The 21,137-nt window shown below is 38.8% G+C and overlaps 3 protein-coding genes across 3 annotated transcripts; 2 read left to right on the plus strand and 1 right to left on the minus strand.

Moving 5' to 3' along the window:
* The first annotated feature begins 783 nt into the window (after window positions 1–783).
* On the plus strand, window positions 784–6,376 carry LOC126604410 (UDP-galactose transporter 1). Its single transcript, XM_050271662.1, has 5 exons — window positions 784–1,220; window positions 2,547–2,796; window positions 2,896–3,103; window positions 5,601–5,832; window positions 6,015–6,376. The coding sequence occupies exons 1-5, from the start codon at window positions 1,110–1,112 to the stop codon at window positions 6,234–6,236; spliced, it is 1,023 nt and encodes a 340-aa protein (XP_050127619.1). The 5' UTR covers window positions 784–1,109; the 3' UTR covers window positions 6,237–6,376.
* A 1,752-nt stretch (window positions 6,377–8,128) lies between these two features.
* LOC126602982 (uncharacterized) lies at window positions 8,129–8,717 on the plus strand. The gene is made up of 2 exons (XM_050269769.1): window positions 8,129–8,149; window positions 8,352–8,717. Exons 1-2 carry the CDS (start codon window positions 8,129–8,131, stop codon window positions 8,715–8,717), a joined length of 387 nt encoding a protein of 128 aa, XP_050125726.1.
* A 10,022-nt stretch (window positions 8,718–18,739) lies between these two features.
* On the minus strand, window positions 18,740–20,534 carry LOC126601756 (uncharacterized). Its single transcript, XM_050268515.1, has 3 exons — window positions 19,955–20,534; window positions 19,280–19,401; window positions 18,740–19,125 (listed from the first exon to the last, which is right to left on the minus strand). Exons 1-3 carry the CDS (start codon window positions 20,369–20,371, stop codon window positions 18,975–18,977), a joined length of 690 nt encoding a protein of 229 aa, XP_050124472.1. The 5' UTR covers window positions 20,372–20,534; the 3' UTR covers window positions 18,740–18,974.
* Window positions 20,535–21,137: the final 603 nt, after the last annotated feature.

Raw genomic sequence — 21,137 nt, forward strand, 5'->3', positions numbered from 1 at the left:
TGGTATCTTTCGCCTTTTGCCTACCGTCTTCTTCGATCCGTCCAGTTTACAAGACAACGTGATGGTCGACGATGGTTTTGCAAACGTAAGTACACACTAATTAATCTTTAATCAAGGACCATGAAGAATAAAACCACTCAGTTATTCATATTTTTTATGATAGTGGAAGAAACTGTGTGTGTCTGTAACCAAATGATGAGAAGTTTCCAACGTCGCAGGGAAGCTGCTCTGCACTTGACTAAAGAGCAGCCCCAAATGTTTCAATCAAATCAAACAAGTCCAAGACCTAATAATGAATCAAAAGAGTTGAAAATTCCGGTCATTGCCAAACCCACCCACCCCTAGAACATCTATAGTGTTTTAAGTGAAATCATCCGTTTTAGACACGACAATCACACTGTCACATGCTGTTAGTATTTTAATTGTTATACTATAGTTGAACGACATGTACACTACAATGTCAACAACAACACAAGTGAATTTGGTAATACCCAATAATGATGTAACTGTTGCACCGAATAGCTCCTTTAAACAAATGTTGAGAGAATGACTTATACGACATAGATACACTGCTTGCATGTCGTCATGTGCAAACAAACAATACAAAGATATGTATAAATCCGTTTCTACATGGCATTGTATCATTAACACGAAGTGCCACGGTAAACTTATACCTATTCTATGTAAGTTGGAAACATAGACCCTCGTCTGTGGGGCTTGGGCCCCTTCACGCTTCGTCCTATAACAAGAAAATAAAAAAGGCTGCACATCTACTACAATAACATTTCCACGGCGTCAGAGTTATAACGTATTAGGAACTCCAACGTAAAGAAATGGAAACAGAAGGACAAATCACATGGGGTTAAACACAACACACACACAAGGGGGAGAGAGAGAGGGCAGCTTCACCTCAACAATCTCACACCATTTAAGCTCTCATTCCTAATTAGGATTCTTAATCTCTGATCCCCCATCTCTCCATAGCTCCCATAAATCCGTTTTTCCTCTGTTTCTACAACAAAACCCATCTGGGTCGGTTTTGTTTCTGGAAATTGTGAGGTGAGTGGGATAGGAGTATTTGCGGGTGCGTTTTGTGATCTGGGTCTGAGATGGAGGAGTCTCGGCTGTGCCAGTGGAGCGTCATTAGATCCCTCCTCGCAATTCTTCAGTGGTGGGGTTTCAATGTCACCGTGATTGTCATGAACAAGTGGATCTTTCAGGTCTCTGCTCTTTTGCCTTTCCATATTTTCTCAACTTCGATTTTTAAACATTTCATTCTTACATTTTGTGAACTAGGGTTGCTTAACTTTGCTTTTTTATTATTGGTACGTGTAGATGTTTAATTCCTCTCTGTTGGTTACCTTAATTTCTTAATTGCTTGCCTAATTAATTGGTGGTTTTGATATAATCTTGCACGTATGAATTGGGTTTTTCGTTTTATGAATTTAGCTGAATTTTTCCGTTTCTCTTTTGATTTTTTCTGCAGTATAATTCTAATTTATTGAGATGGTTAAATTATGGAAATGTGATATCGATTTATTGGAATCTCATGAGCAATATTAGAAGAAATATGAACAGGCGCTCGGATGAATTCCAAACGTTCGGGGATGGGCGAGACATCCATTGAGTGTTTCGTTTGTTTAGTTTTAACTTAATCTGAACAGGATTTAGTTATATTTTTCTTCAACAACTGTGGAACTACCATACTACCATGTGATCTGCCATGTTTGTCTGCCACAAGTAACATAATACTATGAGATTTACCTTTGGTTTGGTTGCAAGTAAGCTTCAGAATGGAAGAATTAGTTGTCGTCGTTTAGGAGAGAGGTATGAGGATGTGTACCCACATCGGTGAAGGGATAAACCTTGCAAGAACTCTCCATATTGCCAATTGGTTTTATGGTGGAATCCAACTTTCTTTCAAGAGGAAGGTTCAATTTACCAGGGTTGAATTCATGGCTTGGTTCTTCCTTCTATTTTTGTGATTCTTCACACTATCTTGTTTCCTAATTTGTATGGCTAAATGATTTGAGTTTGTTACTTAGGAGAAAATTAGATATTTTGTGAATGGAATAACTAGTGACATTCTTCATGATTAGGAAGTTTTGTTTCCGCAAATTGAGGTTTGTTTTTTTCGGGACTTTTGGTAAAGTCGAGGTACTGGTGAATGCTTGCAGTGGGACTTGATTGATAAATAATATAATTGTCCAAAATGAAAAGAAGATCGTCAATGGTGTAACCATACAGTTTGTCTTTCTAAGTTGTTCTATAACATTTGACTGCCGGTTTACCAAACTTTATGCCATAATTTATTTGATTGTTTAGCTTTTGCACTAATCACCCAAATTTTGAACTATTAACGACCTAATTTTTATAAGTTTTTAGAGAAATTATTCAGTGGTCTGGGAGCAAACAACCTTACTGTCACATCAGTTGTGCCCCAATGGCGTGTCTGAGGCAGATTGCTCCTGTAAATTGCATAATTCAACATCAGTCTTATGAGTTTGCATGGTGTCCCTAATTTTCAAGTGTTTTTGTTTATGCAGAAACTGGATTTTAAGTTTCCCCTAACGGTATCGTGCATTCATTTCATATGCTCGGCCATTGGAGCATACATCGTAATCAAGGTTTTGAAGCTTAAACCACTAATAACAGTTGACCCTGAAGATCGCTGGAGAAGGATATTTCCCATGTCATTTGTGTTCTGTATTAACATAGTTTTGGGCAATGTGAGCTTACGTTACATTCCAGTTTCTTTTATGCAGACCATAAAGTCATTCACTCCTGCAACCACAGGTGAGCTCCAGAAATTCTAACCATGTATAAAATTGACGTCACCTTCCAAATATGTTATGCTGTGTTGTGGCTTCATCTGACCGCAAGGGTTTCGAACAGTTGTTTTGCAGTGGCTGGTTTGGAGAAAATACTTTGACTGGAGAATTTGGTGTTCTTTGATACCCATTGTTGGAGGAATTCTACTTACTTCAGTTACAGAGCTTAGTTTCAATATGTTTGGATTTTGTGCGGCCTTATTTGGTTGTCTCGCTACTTCCACAAAGACCATCCTTGCAGAATCGCTTTTGCATGGATACAAGTTTGACAGGTAATGTTTTTCTGCCTTTAGATTGTCATCTTTACCTTCTTGAAGTTTTTGTCACTTTTGCTTACTTTGTTTTTGTAGTTTTCATAAGTTATTATATGTGTGATGTCTTGTGCACAAATATGAAATATATTGTTTAAACTTCTTGATTCACTGTTATTACACTCTCATCATAAGATGTTCACGAGCCTATAAGTTGAAGATATAAACTTGTTATAGGTTCTATACCAATCCTTTCAATATCAATTATCAGTGGCAGCTCTAATTGATATGATATCTTGTTGACTACTGCATTTTCTCATTTTATTGGACTATTAAGTAATTAAATTTTCAAATGAGAAGAATCTTGGTTGATTTATAAGAATGTATGACACAAAATGCTTCTTTGTAATTTGATGAAAGCAGTTCATATTATGTGTGTGATCCGTGTGGTTCTTACAAGGCAATTCAGCGTGATTGAGCATTTAGAAATGTCTTGAGTATAGAAAACCATGTTTATGGTGATGTTCCCTTAGACCATCTCCAACCATTGGGCCTAAATTTTGACCAGATTTAGCCCAAAAGACTGGCTTGGGATAAAAATTTGTCCCACCAGTGCACGTAGATGTGCCTAGCCTTTCTCCCACTGCAACGCACTAACGCGCCTCACGCTTTGCACTTGGCAAAGCTGCAGTGGGTGGGATCCACCATTGACAGCTTTGTCAGCCACCAATTTCGGAGCCCAAACATCCAGTTGGCCATCAACGGCCCACGTGATTGGACCATTGGCTGATCTAGATTCAACCTTTTTTTTTAATTTTAGTTTTTAAATAGATTAAATCCAACGGCTAAAACAATTTAAAAAATTTATTTAAATCAAAATTCACCCAAAAACTCTATAAATACCTATATTTGTTCAAACATCCACACAAAATTCACTGCCCTCATACGATTCTTCCCTTTTTTTTGCCTTTATGTCTACTTCCAAAACTATTTATAAAAAAAAATAAACATATTCAATAAGAAAGAGTAACACACAAACACACTTAATTTTATTACAACAAAAAGACCAACCCACTTAGTTTTATTACAAAGAAAGACTTAACACACTAGCACACTTCATTTTAAGTTGCAAGGAAAGACAAATACATTAGCACACTTCATTTTATTAAGGAAAGACCATCATGACCATGCTCCTAGTCGGTGCCATATATGCTCAACCAAATCTGTTTGGAGTGTGTCATGGCCTTCAAGAGCTTGAATCCAATTCAGACGTCTCATGTACTCATTAAGTGTTAGCCTATCCTGTTGGGTCTCATATGTGTTTTCATCTAGATATTCAATGTCTATCACTATTGCTCTCTCAGATATGGGTGGCATCTAGATATTTAATGTCTTTTGATATTGTTGTCGCAGATGTTGGTTGGGCGCCATCCACATTTTCATTAGAATCTTCTTCAATTTCTTTGTACTCAACAATAATATTGTGCAAAATTATGTACGTCGTCATGATTAAATGTAGGTCTTTATGTTCCAAAATCATGCAGACCCTCGAGTAATGGCTGATCAAACTTGTAGGATCCCGAATGCGCTCTCCACATCTTTCCTATACGACTCTTCTTTCTGCTAAAACAATGTCTTCTTTGTACTATTGGATGAGAATAACTTTTCACAAATATAGACGAACTAGGATAAATACCATTAGTTAAGTAGTAACCTAGCTCATGTCTATTACTATTTATGTATTTCATATTGTTTATAAAAGCTTTTCATATGTGTTCCATGACTTTATTGCACGACTCTTGTTTCATGTGTTTTATATGTTTGAAGTGGTTTTCCATGTTGTTCCATGACTATTATGTTTCATGGGGTAGGTTTAGTGATTTTTCACTATTTATTGGAATTTAAATTTCTATAGGTTAAAATTTTCATAAAAATAAATTAGGATAATCTACATAAATTTTATTTTTAAAAAAGGTACCAAAAAAAAAAATAGCCACAATTCATTTATCTTGGGCTAAATTTTTAAGCCAAAACCATTGGAGGAGAAAATTTGTTTCTGGATTAGAACCTAAATTTCTGGGCTACAAATTTAGATTTTAGCCCCAACCATTATAGTTGGCCTTAATGATGTAAAACTGAGAAGTCTTGGAATTTTCTATAGGCTTATAGTCTTGAACTGTTTGGATTGCCTTATCATCCTTGTGAGGAACTGGTGGGATTTTGTTATTTTGTTTGTACCTTGTAAGAATTTAGCGCATTAACATCAGCCATTTCTTTTCCTTCCATATTTTGAAATCCTCAACCTTGGTATCTTTTTTATTATACTGATCTTCCTGCCATTGACACAGAACCGAGCGCAATGGCATTAACGGTCTTCATTTTAGTTGTGTTTGCTTGTTTTTTCACCCAAGCATGCCTTCTGTTTGAAATAGTTCTACTTTTATGTGTGCTCATTATTTCATAGCTTCATGATTCATACTGATATTTTGTTATTGGCTTTTTTGGGTATACAATATAGCATAAACACGGTGTACTACATGGCACCTTTTGCGACCATGATCTTGGCAGTACCTGCAATGCTACTTGAAGGTAATGGAGTTCTTGAATGGCTTCACACCCATCAGACTCTTGTTCCATCCCTCATCATCATTTTCAGCTCCGGGGTAATGGCATTTTGTCTCAACTTCTCCATTTTTTATGTAATCCATTCTACGACTGCCGTGACATTCAACGTTGCTGGAAACCTCAAGGTAATTATTAAGCGTAATCACTAACCTTGTAGTACTGTTATGCTTTATAAAGAATTAATGATGCATTCCTAAATTATTCGGCACAAGCACTGTCAGGCTTTATCGGTCAATCTAGTCATAACCCTTTTGGGCAAGCAAATATCTTGTCAATGATCACGTTCTGATATTGGATTTTTGTTCAGGTTGCGGTTGCCGTCCTTGTTTCATGGATGATATTCAAAAACCCGATTCCAGCTTTGAATGCTGTTGGTTGTGGAATAACGCTTTTGGGATGTACATTCTACGGGTATGTGAGGCACCTCATCTCCCAACAGCTGCCTGGAACTCCTCGAACACCACGCACTCCACGGGGTCGTATGGAGCTGCTTCCCCTCGTAAATGATAAATTAGATGACAAGGTCTAGTGGTTCAGGCCGCATGAATGAGATTCCCCTCGTAAACTTCATTGCATTAAAAACATACTAGTCACTTCTTTTCTATGTAATTTGACACGGAACTATGATGATCTTGTTTTTAATATATTGTTTTTTTTTCCCTTGCGTAACTATGATGATCTTGTTCGGGCTCTTGTTGCAATTTAACCTTCATGGCCCAGGTGCTTCTTTCGTTGGTAAATTGGGCCCAGAATGCAATTAGTTTGCTAATATCGTTGTTTTTTTTTTTTTTTTTTTTTGTTTGAACAAACTAAAATCGCTGTTTGATGTTAATAATCGTCATTAGATCTTCCAGCAATCTGTAAGTGATCGCTAGTGCTCAATGCTCCCTCATACACCATATCTAACAGCTTTCTGATTCATGGTTATAATTTGAATTTTTTTTCTAATGAAAAACACATCCGGCTCCTATCGGTTTACATTGTCAATGGTCACATTCTGATATTGGATTTTGTTCAGTTTCGTGGGAAAATTTTTGAAATGTCACAAATTAATGATCTCGAAAAGTTCGTATGACATTAAAAAAAAAATCCTATTCAAAAACCCAATTCCAGCCTTGAAAGACATTGGTTGTGGAATAACGCCTTTGGCATGTGGAATAACACCGCTGGCGATCTTCACAAGTGGTTGGATCTAAATGTGTTGTTCAAAATCAGAAGAATTGCCCAGAGAAGAGTGAAAAACGCATTTATGGCCCACCAGTTATGAAGATTAGTACCAGCAAAGAAGCACCTAGTGGAAGCACAGAAGGTCAACCAAACGCACCACAGCAAAAACCACATTGGAACCACTTGTAAGTGCAAGTTCGCCTGTGGTTGCAGTAATATTTTTCCCATGAAGACCTCATTGCCAAGAGTAGGCCAACCACGCGACGTTACTTGTGCTGCCAAATAGCAAGCATGCATACATGGCATGGTAGCACAAAAGTATTAACAGAAATGCAGAAAAACACAGAAATGCAGAAAGAGCATGTATCGAAGAAGAAAAGAGAGAAGGGAATATGAGAAAGAGAGAAAGTAATTGATTACATTGATACTAAATTAATCTTTACAACTATGAGAATACAGTTTATATAGTCATCATGACTAGCTTGCAGCCTAAGCTATTTAACTAACTACTTCGATAACAACTCTAACAACCTTTCGGCACGTGGATATTGCCAACATCCCCCCTCAATCTCAACTGGGACTTCCCAGTTTGAGATTGAAGCAGACCAATCAATGGAGCCAAGTAAAAGTAACCCAATTTCCCATGTTTAGGTATGCCAATCTTCCAAAAGCTGAAAGCAGTATTCAAAGTACTTTTGTCAGACATCAGCAACTTCTCTGCTTCAAATGAGTATCTTCCCTGCTTCAAATGTTATCAACCTTGAATTACTAATCAATATTTCAACAAGAACTGCACTCCGGCAATCACCCTTAATGGAGGTGCACACAATAACAACAAAACAAGACTTTTCAAGAACTTTACTCCGGCTATCGGTCTTTAAGGAGAGTAACACACAATATCTGAGACAGAACTTTTCACTCCGGCTATCGGCCTTGTGGAGGAAACAAACAACTTTACATGGAGATAATGGCTTTGGCCTTATATCCCAAATCCAACCACTCAAGCAATCTTCAAAAATTACAACAATTCCAAGAATACACACTACCGACTATCGGCCTTGTTTGTGTGAAAAACTCAACAAATACTCAAACAAAAAGCAACGGCTATCGGCCTTTATGCTTTGACAGAAATACTTCACCAATCATCCAATCAAGAAACCAACTTTCAGACAGCTTTATACTCCGGCAATCGGCCTTAAGGGAGTACAACATACAATCACAGAGAAATGGCTATTGGCCTAAAAAATTGAGAATATGGCTATCGGCCTTGAAAAAGTAAGTACACGGCTATCGGCCTTGATACTTACAAGATGCACAGAAAAATCTTCACTGAGACATTAACACAAACAGCTGATATGCTAAATTGAGGAGTACTCGAAACAGCACCTGATGACTCGAATCTCAATCTCCCAGAAGCCAGAAGCTCATCAATCCACCAGAATTTGAAACATTGCTTGAAAACATACATGGTTTAAAGGCAAGCAATTTTGTTCAGATTCCAGTATATGATTTCAAGACTAGCTCCCGCATAGCGCACAGGACGATAGAGGTCCCTAGCTCCTGTATCATGATCATTGAGGGCATATATGCTTTAAGTGAGAAATTGCGACCTTTGCTAGATCTTCGTGTATCTATAACTGGTGAAGATGAAGAAACTCTGATCAGAACTCCCCAAGAAATCTCCAGTTCTTTTAATCTTCAGCGGAAGAAATGGCACCGAGGAATAAAACCCCATTTGGCAATCGACCTTCGCTCTGTTGAAATACCATCATTCGAGCACCAAGAACCTTCACCAAGAACAGAAAATCACCCAAATCGAGCAGAGCAACAACAAATCATGTAGCGGAAGAGCAACAAATCACCATGGACCGACCTCCAGCGATGATACCATATTAACAGAAATGCAGAAAAACACAGAAATGCAGAAAGAGCATGTATCGAAGAAGAAAAGAGAGAAGGGAATAAGAGAAAGAGAGAAAGTAATTGATTACATTGATACTGAATTAATCTTTACAACTATGAGAATACAGTTTATATAGTCATCATGACTAGCTTGCAGCCTAAGCTATTTAACTAACTAATTCGATAACAACTCTAACAACCTTTCGACATGTGGATATTGCCAACAAAAAGGTGTGTAGGTTCGAGTTTTGCAAATGCACTCGCCCGGTATCACCTGGCGACAATCACAACCGGGTTCGTTTCGCCCTCCGCACGTTCCACTCCAACTGGTTTGTTGTAATGACCTACATTGGTGGCGATCATCGACGTAAGGCAAGCCATGCTTATTAGCATGCTGATAGCCGTTGTTTTGGCTCCCATTCACCGCCCGGCAGTGTTGGCTTGGCGCGGGCAAGAGAGTCGGCAGGAGAAGCAAATGCAAATTTTCGCGGACATGTTGACACCGTAGTAGTCAATACTCCATGCGAGTCACTATCGGGGACTGTTTCACCGACTTGACGTACGCTCCAAGAAATCCTTCCCGTGCGCATGAAAACGGAGTCCACTAAGTTTCAAACATTGCGAAATGAAGCTTCCTGGGAGTTGAAAGCATCAGTACACAAAAAACTTGCTTTTCACTTGTTTTCTATGCAATGTAATCCTGCTTCAGATTACTTTAAAATTTTAATATAAGGTTTTTGACTGCCATTTGCCAAACTATGATTTTGTGGCATTAATTTGTAGCCTTCTACGAGGGTTTTGCAATTAGACCTCATGGCCCAAGCTGATTTTTCCTTGATATATTGGGGGCCCAAATGCAACTATTAAAACTATAGAGAATGAAATGATTTCCGCACTTTTTTTTGTCGCTCTACACTTTTTCTTTTTATTTTGACCTTTTTGAATAAATTAAAGAAGAATCAAGAGCCACAAATAAATAGTTAAAAAGAAAACAAGAGTGCAAAAATCATTTTCCAGAACCATATGACTTCCAAGTTGTGTTCAACCAACACCAAATCATGCTTTGCCCCCGGAAGTGAAAATCAACACAAGGGCAATAATTCAGCCTTAATAAATCTGTAACTGTTGTGGTCTATTTTTATCTGACAATAAAGAGAGGGCCGGCGGCAGTGGAGAGAGATGAGAGAGATGTGTGTTTGTAGAATTGTAGGGGAATGTGTGTGTTGTTATCCCTCCTACATTGTGCCTTTATTTATAGTAGTAAAGGGATAGAAGATATTCCTTCTCCTCCAAGTAATACAAGTTGTAATAGGAAAGGATAACTAGAATCAAATCTAATCTAGGATTTACACAATCATACTTATTCTAGGAATGTTTACAACACTCCCCCTTGAGTGTGCAAATACTTAAGGTAGATTCAGCATCATGCAGAAGTTGAGGAAGTCGACTCGTCGGCACTGATTCCAAGGAACAACGCTTATTCTCAATAAGGTAGGAACTTGCATAAGTAGTAAGTCTCACTAAAAAAAAAACCCTAAGGCTATGGCAAAAACCCAAGTAGGGACAAAATCCATAGTCTAAGGAAAAATGCGTGAGAAATGCAAAGTCAAAAGAAACGTCTACAGGACGTCATCAGGGATATGACCAGCCCAAGGTGGGTGCCTCGTTAAAACCTAGTTAGGTAGCAAAAAACCAGTGGGAAAAATGCTCTTAATCGTAGGGAAAAAGAGTACATTAAGATCAAGTAAGTATCCAGAAGATACTCCCCCTGAGTTTGAAATAATTCCAAAAAGAAATAGCAAAGTTACAACTCAGAAAATTTACGCATACCAATTCCATGAACAAGCTTCTGAAACGTCGCCTTCGGTAGTGATTTTGTGAAGAGGTCGGCCAGATTGTCTTGTGATCGGATTTGCGTGACTTCAATCTTCTGATGCTCTTGTTGTTGATGTGTAAAGAAGAACTTCGGCGCAATATGCTTGGTGTTGTCTCCTTTGATGTAACCCTTCTTGAGCTGTTCGATGCAAGTTGCGTTGTCTTCAAAAATCGTCGTCGGGGCATTAACGACGGGATAAAGATCACAGGAGCTTCGAATATGGCCCATTACTGCTCTCAACCAAAAGCATTCCTGAGTTGCTTCATGTAAGGCGAGAATTTCAGCATGGTTAGACGAAGTGGCAACTAAGGTCTGTTTAGTTGACCTCCAAGATATTGCGGTGCCTCTAACGGTAAAGACATAACCCGTTTGAGAACGTGCCTTGTGCGGATCAGATAAGTATCCAGTGTCGGCATAACCAACAAGGCGATAATCAACCCGATGAGCATAGGGTGCGGCATCACTCGAGGATTCGTAGGGATAGAATAAGCCCAAATCCGTATTACCCTTAAGGTAACGGAAGATGTCTTTCACGCCAATCCAATGTCTGCGTGTTGGTGCATTGCTGTATCTTGCCAAAAGATTAACAGCGAAGGAGATGTCGGGTCTAGTGCATTGAGCTAAGTACAATAAAGCGCCTATCGCACTTAGATAAGGAACTTCAGGCTCCAAAATCTCTTCATCATCTTCCTTCGGACGGAAGGGATCTCGCTTTGCATCTAGCGTACAAACGACCATAGGAGTACTCGAAGACTTCATTTTATCCTCATTAAAACAGCGCAACACCTTCTGGGTGTAGTTCGATTGATGTACTAAGATTTCATCCGAACAATGCTCTATCTCGAGACCGAGACAGTATGGAGTCTTTCCTAGATCTTTCATCTCAAATTCCGACTTCAGGTGCGAAACAGTTCTCGCGAGCTCTTCAGGAGTTCCGATGAGATTCATGTCATCGACATATACTGCAACAATCGCAAATCCGGAATGTGACTTCTTAATGAACACACAAGGGCATAGTTCGTTGTTCACATATCCCTGACTAGTCAAATACTCACTCAGACGGTTATACCACATTTTTCCGGATTGTTTCAAACCGTATAGTGAACGCCTCAGCCAAATTGAGAGCGTGTTCCAGGGTTTGGAAATATTTGAACCAGTCAATGTAAGTCCTTTAGGAACTTTCATATAAATTTCCGTATCAAGATCCCCATAGAGATACGCGGTTACTACGTCCATCAGCTGCATATCCAGTTTTTCAGAAACTACCAAACTGATAAGGTATCTAAAAGTAATCACATCCATAACGGGTGAGTAAGTTTCGTCATAGTCAATCCCGAGACGTTGTGAGAAACCTTGTGCTACAAGACGAGCTTTGTAACGCACAATTTCGTTCTTCTCATTACGCTTCCGAACGAAAACCCACTTGTAGCCAACGGGCTTCACATGTGGAGGAGTAGGAACTACAGGTCCAAACACCTTACGTTTCGCAAGTGAATCAAGTTCGACTTGGATTGCTTGTTTCCAGTTTGACCAATCAGCTCTACGTCGACATTCATCAACGGAACGCGGTTCAATGTCATCGCTCAACATGATCTCAGTAGCTACTGCAAATGCTAATGCATCGTCAACAATCATCTCATTTCTACGCCACACATCATCTAAGCTAGCATAATAGACCGAAATCTCACGATTCTCGGGAGGAGGATTCGTCTCTTCAAGGACGCTTCCATAATCTAGAATTTCCTCATGAGTTGGGTAAAATGAGTAAGCGATAGTCGGATTCACGGTAGGCTCTTCAGGACCTTGTGCCGTGGTTTTCCTCTTCCGAGGGTGTGAATCCTTTGAACCAAGGGGTCTGCCACGCTTTTGTGGAGGGGTAGATGATTGGCTAGCCGCTAATGTACGTGGATCACCAGAATTGGTGTCCCGGGCTTCCAAGAGGGTAGTCCGTCGTACATTTGGTACATCTATCTTTGCAGGCGTATTCGCAGCTGGAATATGTGATCTTGTCACGCGCGCTAAATCGGTGAAAGCATCTGGCATGCTCTGAGCTATGCTTTGGAGATCTAATATGCGCTGCACTTGAGCTTCAGACTGAGCGGTGCGGGGATCTAAATGAGACAAAGTGGGAGTCATCCACGATAATTCGCGTCGTTCATTAGGAACGTTGACGTTCTTATCTCCCCCTAATGGCGGGAAGACTGTCTCATAGAAGTGACAATCCACGAAACGAGCGGTAAACAGATCGCCTGTCAAAGGTTCTAAGTAACAAATAATCGAAGGAGAATCATATCTGACATATATTCCCATCCTTCGCTGAGGCCCCATTTTTGTACGTAAGGGCGGCGAAATCGGCACATAGACCGCACAACCAAAAACGCGCAGATGCGATATGTCGGGTTCGCATCCGGTGACCAACTGAAGGGCACTAAATGGTTGTGTCGCAATAGGCCTCAGGCGGACCAACTTTGCTGCGTGCAATATTGCATGGCCCCAAGCAGCGATCGGGAGCTTGGTACATATGACCAATGATCGAGCAATCATTTGTAAACGCTTAATGAAAGCCTCTGCCAGGCCGTTCTGGGTGTGAACATAGGGTACAAGATGTTCAACTTCAACCCCAACCGACATGCAATAGTCATCAAAAGTTTTAGATGTGAATTCTCTAGCATTATCCAATCGAATAGATTTGATCGGATAATCAGGGTGGTGAGCCCTGAGCTTGATAACCTGAGCCAACAGTTTGGAGAATGCAGCGTTCCTTGTGGACAACAAGCACACGTGTGACCAACGTGTAGAAGCGTCAACCAAAACCATAAAATATCTAAATGGTCCGCATGGAGGTTGAATCGGTCGACAAATGTCCCCCTGAATCCGTTGTAGAAAAATGGGAAGATTCGAACGAATCTTGTCATAAGAAGGCTTAGTAATAAGCTTTCCAATAGAACATGTTTGACATGCGATTTCATGGATCGAACCTAAGCTTCGGGTTAGTGGATACGGCGCATCGTTATTCGTCCAGGATGTCCCAAACGATCATGCCAAAGTGTAATTTCATGCGCGGTCCCTGTGGTAGGGCCGACCACATAGTGGCATTCGATGGGGCGTATGGTCGTAGTATACAGACCACTCGGGTTACGCTCTATCTTCTCTAGAATACGTTTCTGGCCATATTCGTAGGAAGTTACACACAGAAATTCAACTCCGTTTTCTACGTGGGTTTCAGCGTGGTAATTGTTATCTCTAATGTCCTTGAAACTTAGTAACGTTCTTCTGGAACGTGGAGAATAGAGTGCCTCAGCAATGGTCAAGATTGTACCATTGGACAACATTATACGTGCCTTACCGTATCCTTCTATCAGGTTGGATGGGCCTGAGAGGGTTGTCAGAGGTGCATTCTTAGGTACGAAGTTAGTGAAATAGATGCGTTCACGCAAAACAGTATGCGTGGTTGCACTATCTGCCAGACAACTAACTTTCCCACTAGTCATACCTAGAATGAAAAATTAATTTGAATTGGTCACATGCATAAAAGTTTATAAAAACAAGTATCAATTCAAAATAATTTCATTTATTCAAGGATTAAAACTGAATATCCAAAATAAATCGCCAACTAATAATCCAAAACATGAAGGAAAATTGTTCAAAATCAACCAAAAAACAAGGTGGGGTGCGGCCACTATGTGGAATTCGGCCCCAATTGTCTTATTTCAACTAAAAAAAAGTCTATGTCTAAGATTCTAATCTTCCATAGGAGTGGTATCCTCCTGAAAGTCAGAAATCTCCATCTTTGTAGTCTCCGGTTCGTCCACTTGCATGAAGTTTGATTCAAACTTCTTACGACGAGAATGATATTCATCTACAACCTTCTTGGGAGCACGGCAAATACAGGACCAATGGTCCTTTGAACCACAACGATAGCACATATCGTCATTCATTGTGGCAAGTGCTTTGCCCTTATTCTTGAAGTTCGGGGCCTTAGGAGCGAGGTTTGGGCGCTTCTGGGCTTTGTTTCCTCCCTTGGATGAGCCTTGACTCTGTTGACCTTGGTGGGATGGCTTCTGGCCGCCCTTACCACGCCTCTTTTGGCGTTTTGGGTGCTAATTAGTGCTATAATGTGCTTCAGGCACAGCAGTAGCCCTAGTAGGTCGAGCTTGATGATTCTTCATCAACAGCTGGTTCTGCTTTTCAGCAAGAAGTAAAACAGAGATCAAATCCGAGAACTTAGTGAACTTCTGAGCTCTATATTGTTGCTGCAGGACAATATTAGAAGCAGAGAAGGTCGAGTAGGTCTTCTCCAGGAGATCTTCTTCAGTCAAAGTTTCATTGCAAAACTTGAGAAGTGATCGGATTCGACAAACTTCATAATTATATTCATTCACAGACATAAAGTCTTAGAAGCGCAAGTGCTACCAGTTATGTCTTACTTCAGGCAAGAATATGTCCTTTTGGTGATCGAAACGATCAGCTAAAGCGACCCATAATGCACGTGGATCCTCCTCAGCAAGGTACTCAGTTTGCAGAGCGTCATGAATATGTATTCGGATGAAGATCATAACAGTGGCTTTTTCAGCTTCGCCAACAGGTTCAGTTGTTGCTTCTTCAATAGCAGGACACAAGTTCTTGGCAGTGAGGTGGAGCTTCACATCTTGAACCCACTTAAGGTAGTTCCTTCCAGAGACCTCCAAAGCGGTGAAGTCGAACATACAGGTTCTAATAGACATGTATTGGTTTAATTTTGAATGAAAAACTTCGGGTTTTCATGGGTGATATGTTTAAGAGAAAACTTCAGGTTTTCAAACAAGGCATTTTTATAAGAAACTTCGGGTTTCAAAGTAATTATGAACTTCAGGTTCATATATTCCTGCAGGAAAACACAAATATATATGCAAACAAATATGCAACAAGTATATGCAAAAAATATTGTATAATTATAATTGAATTAATTTATTTGGTCTTCGGGGCCAAATTAAAGTGTGGGTGAAAATAAAAAAACCCATAATATTTTAAAATATTAAATAATAAAATCTCGGGGCCTAAAAGTATAGGCAAAGTCCACAGGTGGCTCATGGAGCTCACGGGGAGACATGGGCAAGGGGAATGGGCTGCTGTGTGCAGCCCAAAAAAAAAATTTCTTTTTTTTTCTCACGGGTCGCTTCAGGCGAGCCAAAAAAAAAATTTTGTTTTTTTTTTCTTTTCCCGCACGGGCTGGACCGTGACATCTCAGAGCAGCAGCAAGCCTAAAGGGTGCTGATGCAGGCCGAGGGACAGGAACCCACTAGGGCTCGGGTTTTTGGGATCAAACACCCCAGCGAGTGCTAAGTGTGTGTCGCTGGAGAAGAACACCGGATCTGGCGCTTCTGGCATTGATCGGGGTGTTGTTTAAGACTCGATTTGAGTCATGGTGACCATGGGGGTGAACGGAGATTTGAAAAAATCTCGATATTCATTGTAAAACCCTAGAAATTCGATTGTAATTTCAAAAAAAATCGAATTTTCAGACAAAAATTCGTCGGGGACGACTGCAAGTCGTCAGGGGTAACTGGGCATGGCTGCAGGCCATGTTGGTTGACGATTTCATGGGTGGCGACGCCTTCTTGGCGTCTGGTCTGGGTGTTGGGCCTGGAGCCGTGGCTCCAGGATTGGTTCTCGACTCGGGAAAGCATGGGGGATGGGTTTGGCCATCGCAGACTGCGGGCCTGGTGGCTTATGGCTTGCATGGTGCAAGTGCACAGGTTCGAACAGAACCCTAATTCCTCAATTCGAATCTTTTCCAATTCAATTATATTATATGCATGTATAATTCAATGAATCACATATTTACTTTGATGCATATGCAAATAATAGTTTCAATGCATGTACATATGTAAGATTCAATTCATGGCAAATATCAAATTCACATAATTGGAGCAATTTTGGTTATGAAGCATACACAATTTATGTAGAATCTAAAATACGTTAAACGTAAAGTTGGGTCATGCATCATGATGAATGTTCATGCTATCAGGGCTTGCAAAATATCGAGTTAAAAGCCGTTGTTTGGAAAGAACCTGATTGCGTGATGATATGGATGAACTGGTTTGATGCAGAAAAAAAAATCTCCAACGTTAGATTCCTAAGCGCAGCGGTAGGAGCGTGCTGATAACGTGTTGTGGTCTATTTTATCTAACAGAGAGACAAAGGCCGACGGCAGAGAGAGAGATGAGAGAAATGTGTGTTTGTTGAATTGTAGGGGAATGTGTGTGTTGTTATCCCTCCTACATTGTGCCTTTATTTATAGTAGTAAAGGGAGAGAAGATATTCCTTCTCCTCCAAGTAATACAAGTTGTAATAGGAAAGGATAATTAGAATCAAATCTAATCTAGGATTTACACAATCATACTTATTCTATGAATGTTTACAACAGTAACAACTTGTTTAGGATTTTAGAAAAATGTTTTCGGTTTCGAAAAGCACTTGAAGTGCTTCTTGTATAAAGCAATTCAAGAGTTTTTCTAAGATTCACTTGCATTTTTGTTAACAATTGTTTTGAAAAATATTTTCACCAAAAACACTTTCAGCCATTTTAAACGAACTTCCAAAAAAGCTCTTAAGTTTATGATGTGACGTTGACTTTTGCAAATGTTGTCAGCTAAACATTTATTTTTGTTACAAAGGGCAGCTGAAGCCCAAGCATAATCGCTTAACAAAAAAAAAGACATCAGTCAAAGGAGCTTACACAAACAGGCCGAGTCCTAAGAGCATTTCGAATGAGGACTTTATTCTCCTTAAGGCTACTATATTTATAGTTTTAGTTAAAAATTTCATCCCAAATAGGCTAAAAAATGGATCTACATCCATCATATGGCTAGCAACTTCAATCCTAGAGTAGCAAAAAAATAGGTTACATCTAGCCCCCAAAAGTAAGAGGACCAACACCAAATTGAGGGCCCAATCTTGGTGTCCTAACTTTTTTTTGTTTTTTTTTTTTTTTTGTAAGTTTAAGAATGGGTGGGCTTCATTTTTTATTCTAAAATATGATTTTTAGAGTTTATTTTCAACAATTTATGATTTTAAGGGTTTATTTTTAAACATTTATGATTTTAAGGGTTTATTTTTAGGAAAACTAATGAAAATGGCTTGAAAACTTTGAGTTTTAATGATAAGGACAAAATAAAGGGTAAAGTGAATAGTACCAGGATTGACTTTTTAGTGTAAAAATGTGGTTTTTCGTTAAAGTGAACAGTACCAGGTGCTTTTCGTTAAAGTTCCTTTTATTTTTTAACATTTATGATTTTAAGAATTTATTTTTCAATCGTATGTTTAATTAAAAAAACATAAACAAAAACAACTATTTTTTGTGTGTTATTTATTAAGAAAAAAAATGTTGTTTTTTGTGTTTAATTTTCTAAATTGAAAAGTTCATAAAGATATGGATAAAATTTAACATTGGTAGTTTAGATACCTAAACTGAAAACATAAACAAACAATGTAACTAAATTGTGATAAAATAATCAAATATAATGATTATTATGAAAAGAAATCTTATCTTGTTTGATTTCAAAAAATGTGTTAATCAGATAAATAAACAAACGGATAAGATTGAGATAAAATGATCTAATCGAACGATTATTATGAAATAAAATCTTATCTTGTCTAATTTCATAGAAACAAACTAACGGATATGATTGAGATAAGAGAATCTATAACAATGCATAAGTAATGAAATCTCATTGTCAAATTTTAAAATTTTTTTAGGTTGAAAAATTTATAAATAAAAATTTGAAATAACACGTTCAAAAATCAACTTAAAAAAAGTTCAAACATAAATAAATATAGGCCCTCATTGTGACAAATTCTTGAAAACCCCAAATATTCCTTAGAGTTATAAATTGGACTATAACTATCACTTTTCTAGTCCCATAGAGAGCCCCTGGGGATGCTCTAACAACCCCATATCCAAAGAAAAACTCAACCTTGCCAAACTATCAACCACCATGTTCCTTTCTCTTTAAATATGATTTAAATCACATTGATGAAACCGAGAAATCAAGTGATGACAGCCATATAAAAACTGTCAGCCAAACATTAATAGACTTTGGATCAAGTTGAAATCTAAAGTAAAAAGCTTTTAATAGAGATTGAATGCAAATGCACTTGATAAAGTCTCAGTACATCAACTCCTCTTACCCTAACTACACCTACTTAATAGTTAATACAGAAAGAAAGATGATCTAGTTAGTAAATAGTTAGATGGTAAATTACAAAGCTAATCTATAATCGTAATCACTTATTAGACACTAATCCTTAATCCTTTCTCATTAGAGGTGAAGAAGAACACACTTAAGCCAAGAGCCAGAAATCCTTCTGCCATCTGGTGTTGATAAGGTAGCCACTCACACCTTTGCTTTGCTTCCTCACTCCAATTGTCAAACACTCTGCTTTGTTTATGCAATGCTCCACAAAATCCTCGGTGGAGCTGGTTCCAAATAAGCTGCATAATTAAATCACAATAACATCATTTAGCAAGCTATATAATTCGGCGATATCAAACAATGGTTTAGTTTGGTACGGTTCGGTTTCACCCACGCCTTTAGTTAAAGCTAGTAAGTGCTTTTGCAAGAAGGGATTAGTGGAATAGGACCCACCAGCTGATGAAGGGAGAGGGCTTCTTCTGACCAAGCACTAGCACTGAAACCTCAAGCTTCTTAACCTGGCCGTTCACTGTTGCCACTCTTGGTCCTTGGATCACAAGAGCTTCCACTTCCACCTGAATATTATTTTTTTCCCAAAAAATAATTAAACAAATAATAATAATTTATACACATGACTAAATAAATGTTAAGTGACAGAACAGAAATTATGTCCCCTCTCTCTTTTTCTGGGAAAAAATAGGCAAAAGCAACTGAAAGGCCAGTCACTCTTCCTTCTCACACTGAAAAGAAAGAGAGTGAATTGTCACTGGTGAAAATTATTACCCTTCTTCCTCTAAAGAAGAGAAAAGACAAAAAGAAACAGTCAAAGATTAAAAAAACAAACAAGCAAAGAAAAGGAGGGAAAAGAATTTAAAGGTCGGGGACCAGAAAATTGGGATCTGTCAAACGCAACGAAGACACTCTCAGCCTTTTCTAGTAGGATCTATCAAACAGAGCAAACGATTAAGAAAAGACAGGCCATTTGTCTAAAAGGATCCCCATTTTTGGGTAATTACGAGGACTAGTTGTAGAGTTTAATTCCTGATCTGAACCGTTTATTTTGTAAGTTTCGATTAAAAAATTAGCTGCCCATCTAAACCAGGAGAAGGAAGGAAGAGTGAAATGTACCTCAGGCTTGCAAGCCTTGCATAGGGAGCCAAGGGAGTTGGCAAGGGAAGGGGAGGAGGTATAGGAAGAGTCATGGGAAGAAGGGATGATGTGGAGGAGAGTGAGCAAATCACCCTTGTTGGCAACATGACTGAGGGCCCACATCATGGCATGCTTGGAATGTGATGAGTCATCCACCACCACCATCACTCTCTTCCTCATTCCGAATCCTCCACCACCACCACCATTGTTGTTGCCATACATGTTTTGAAGCCCTTCCATTTGCTGAAAGCTTCCTCCTTTCCCCTCAGACAGCCCAACTCCGCCGCTGAAACCACCGCAAGACTTTCTATTTCCAACACCACCCCAACTCATTGATTTTGATTTCCACGCCTCCCTTCCACTCAATTGCCTCAAAAATGCACTTGGTTTTGGCATTTTCTCTCACCCCTTTTGCCTAAATATGCCTAAAACTAAGTAACTGCGTAGAGAGAGTATGTGAGCTTTGTGGGGTTCGGTTGAGGGCTTCTTGGCTATTATAACGAGAAAATAAAGGGTGAGGGAGAGAGTGATGAGGGAGGGGGGAATGGGGTAAAATCTGATGATGCAAAGACATGATTTTTAAGTCTGGGCTATCTCTAACACTCGTTTTTACTTTTTACATGCTTTTTTTATCTTACAACTGCCGAATTAAATGAATTGAATAAAATTAATAGATAAAAATTAATAAGAGTAGTGAACAGTAAATAAGAATGCGTGAAAAGTAAAAAGAGTATGTGTATCTAAGAACGAATGGAAATAAGGACCAAGATGGTCCCAGTATCGCCTGGGTTTGGAAAATATACTTGTAAAGATTTTTGAGAACCCTCCAAATATTTAGTATGAATTTCTTTTGTGTCTACTCTGTTTGATGCAATGCATCTTGGACATATTTTGACATGTTGCATTGATAGCAAACGATCAGTTCTATCTATATTATTCATTAAATTGCTTCAGCATACAACAATAAGTGAATAAACTGATTTTTGTTTTATTTTTTCCACACTTTATAATCTATTCTTATCTAAAAAAATTACATTTAACACTAAGGTTCCAAGATTCAAATCTTGAATCCGTCACTAATTATCTATTCCCATTTTTTATCTTGTGCAGGATAAAGTGTCACGAGGAGGACTGGCTGATGGTGACTTGACTCTGCATAGAG

Source organism: Malus sylvestris, chromosome 15 (assembly GCF_916048215.2).
Source record: "Malus sylvestris chromosome 15, drMalSylv7.2, whole genome shotgun sequence".
Lineage (NCBI taxonomy): Eukaryota > Viridiplantae > Streptophyta > Magnoliopsida > Rosales > Rosaceae > Malus > Malus sylvestris.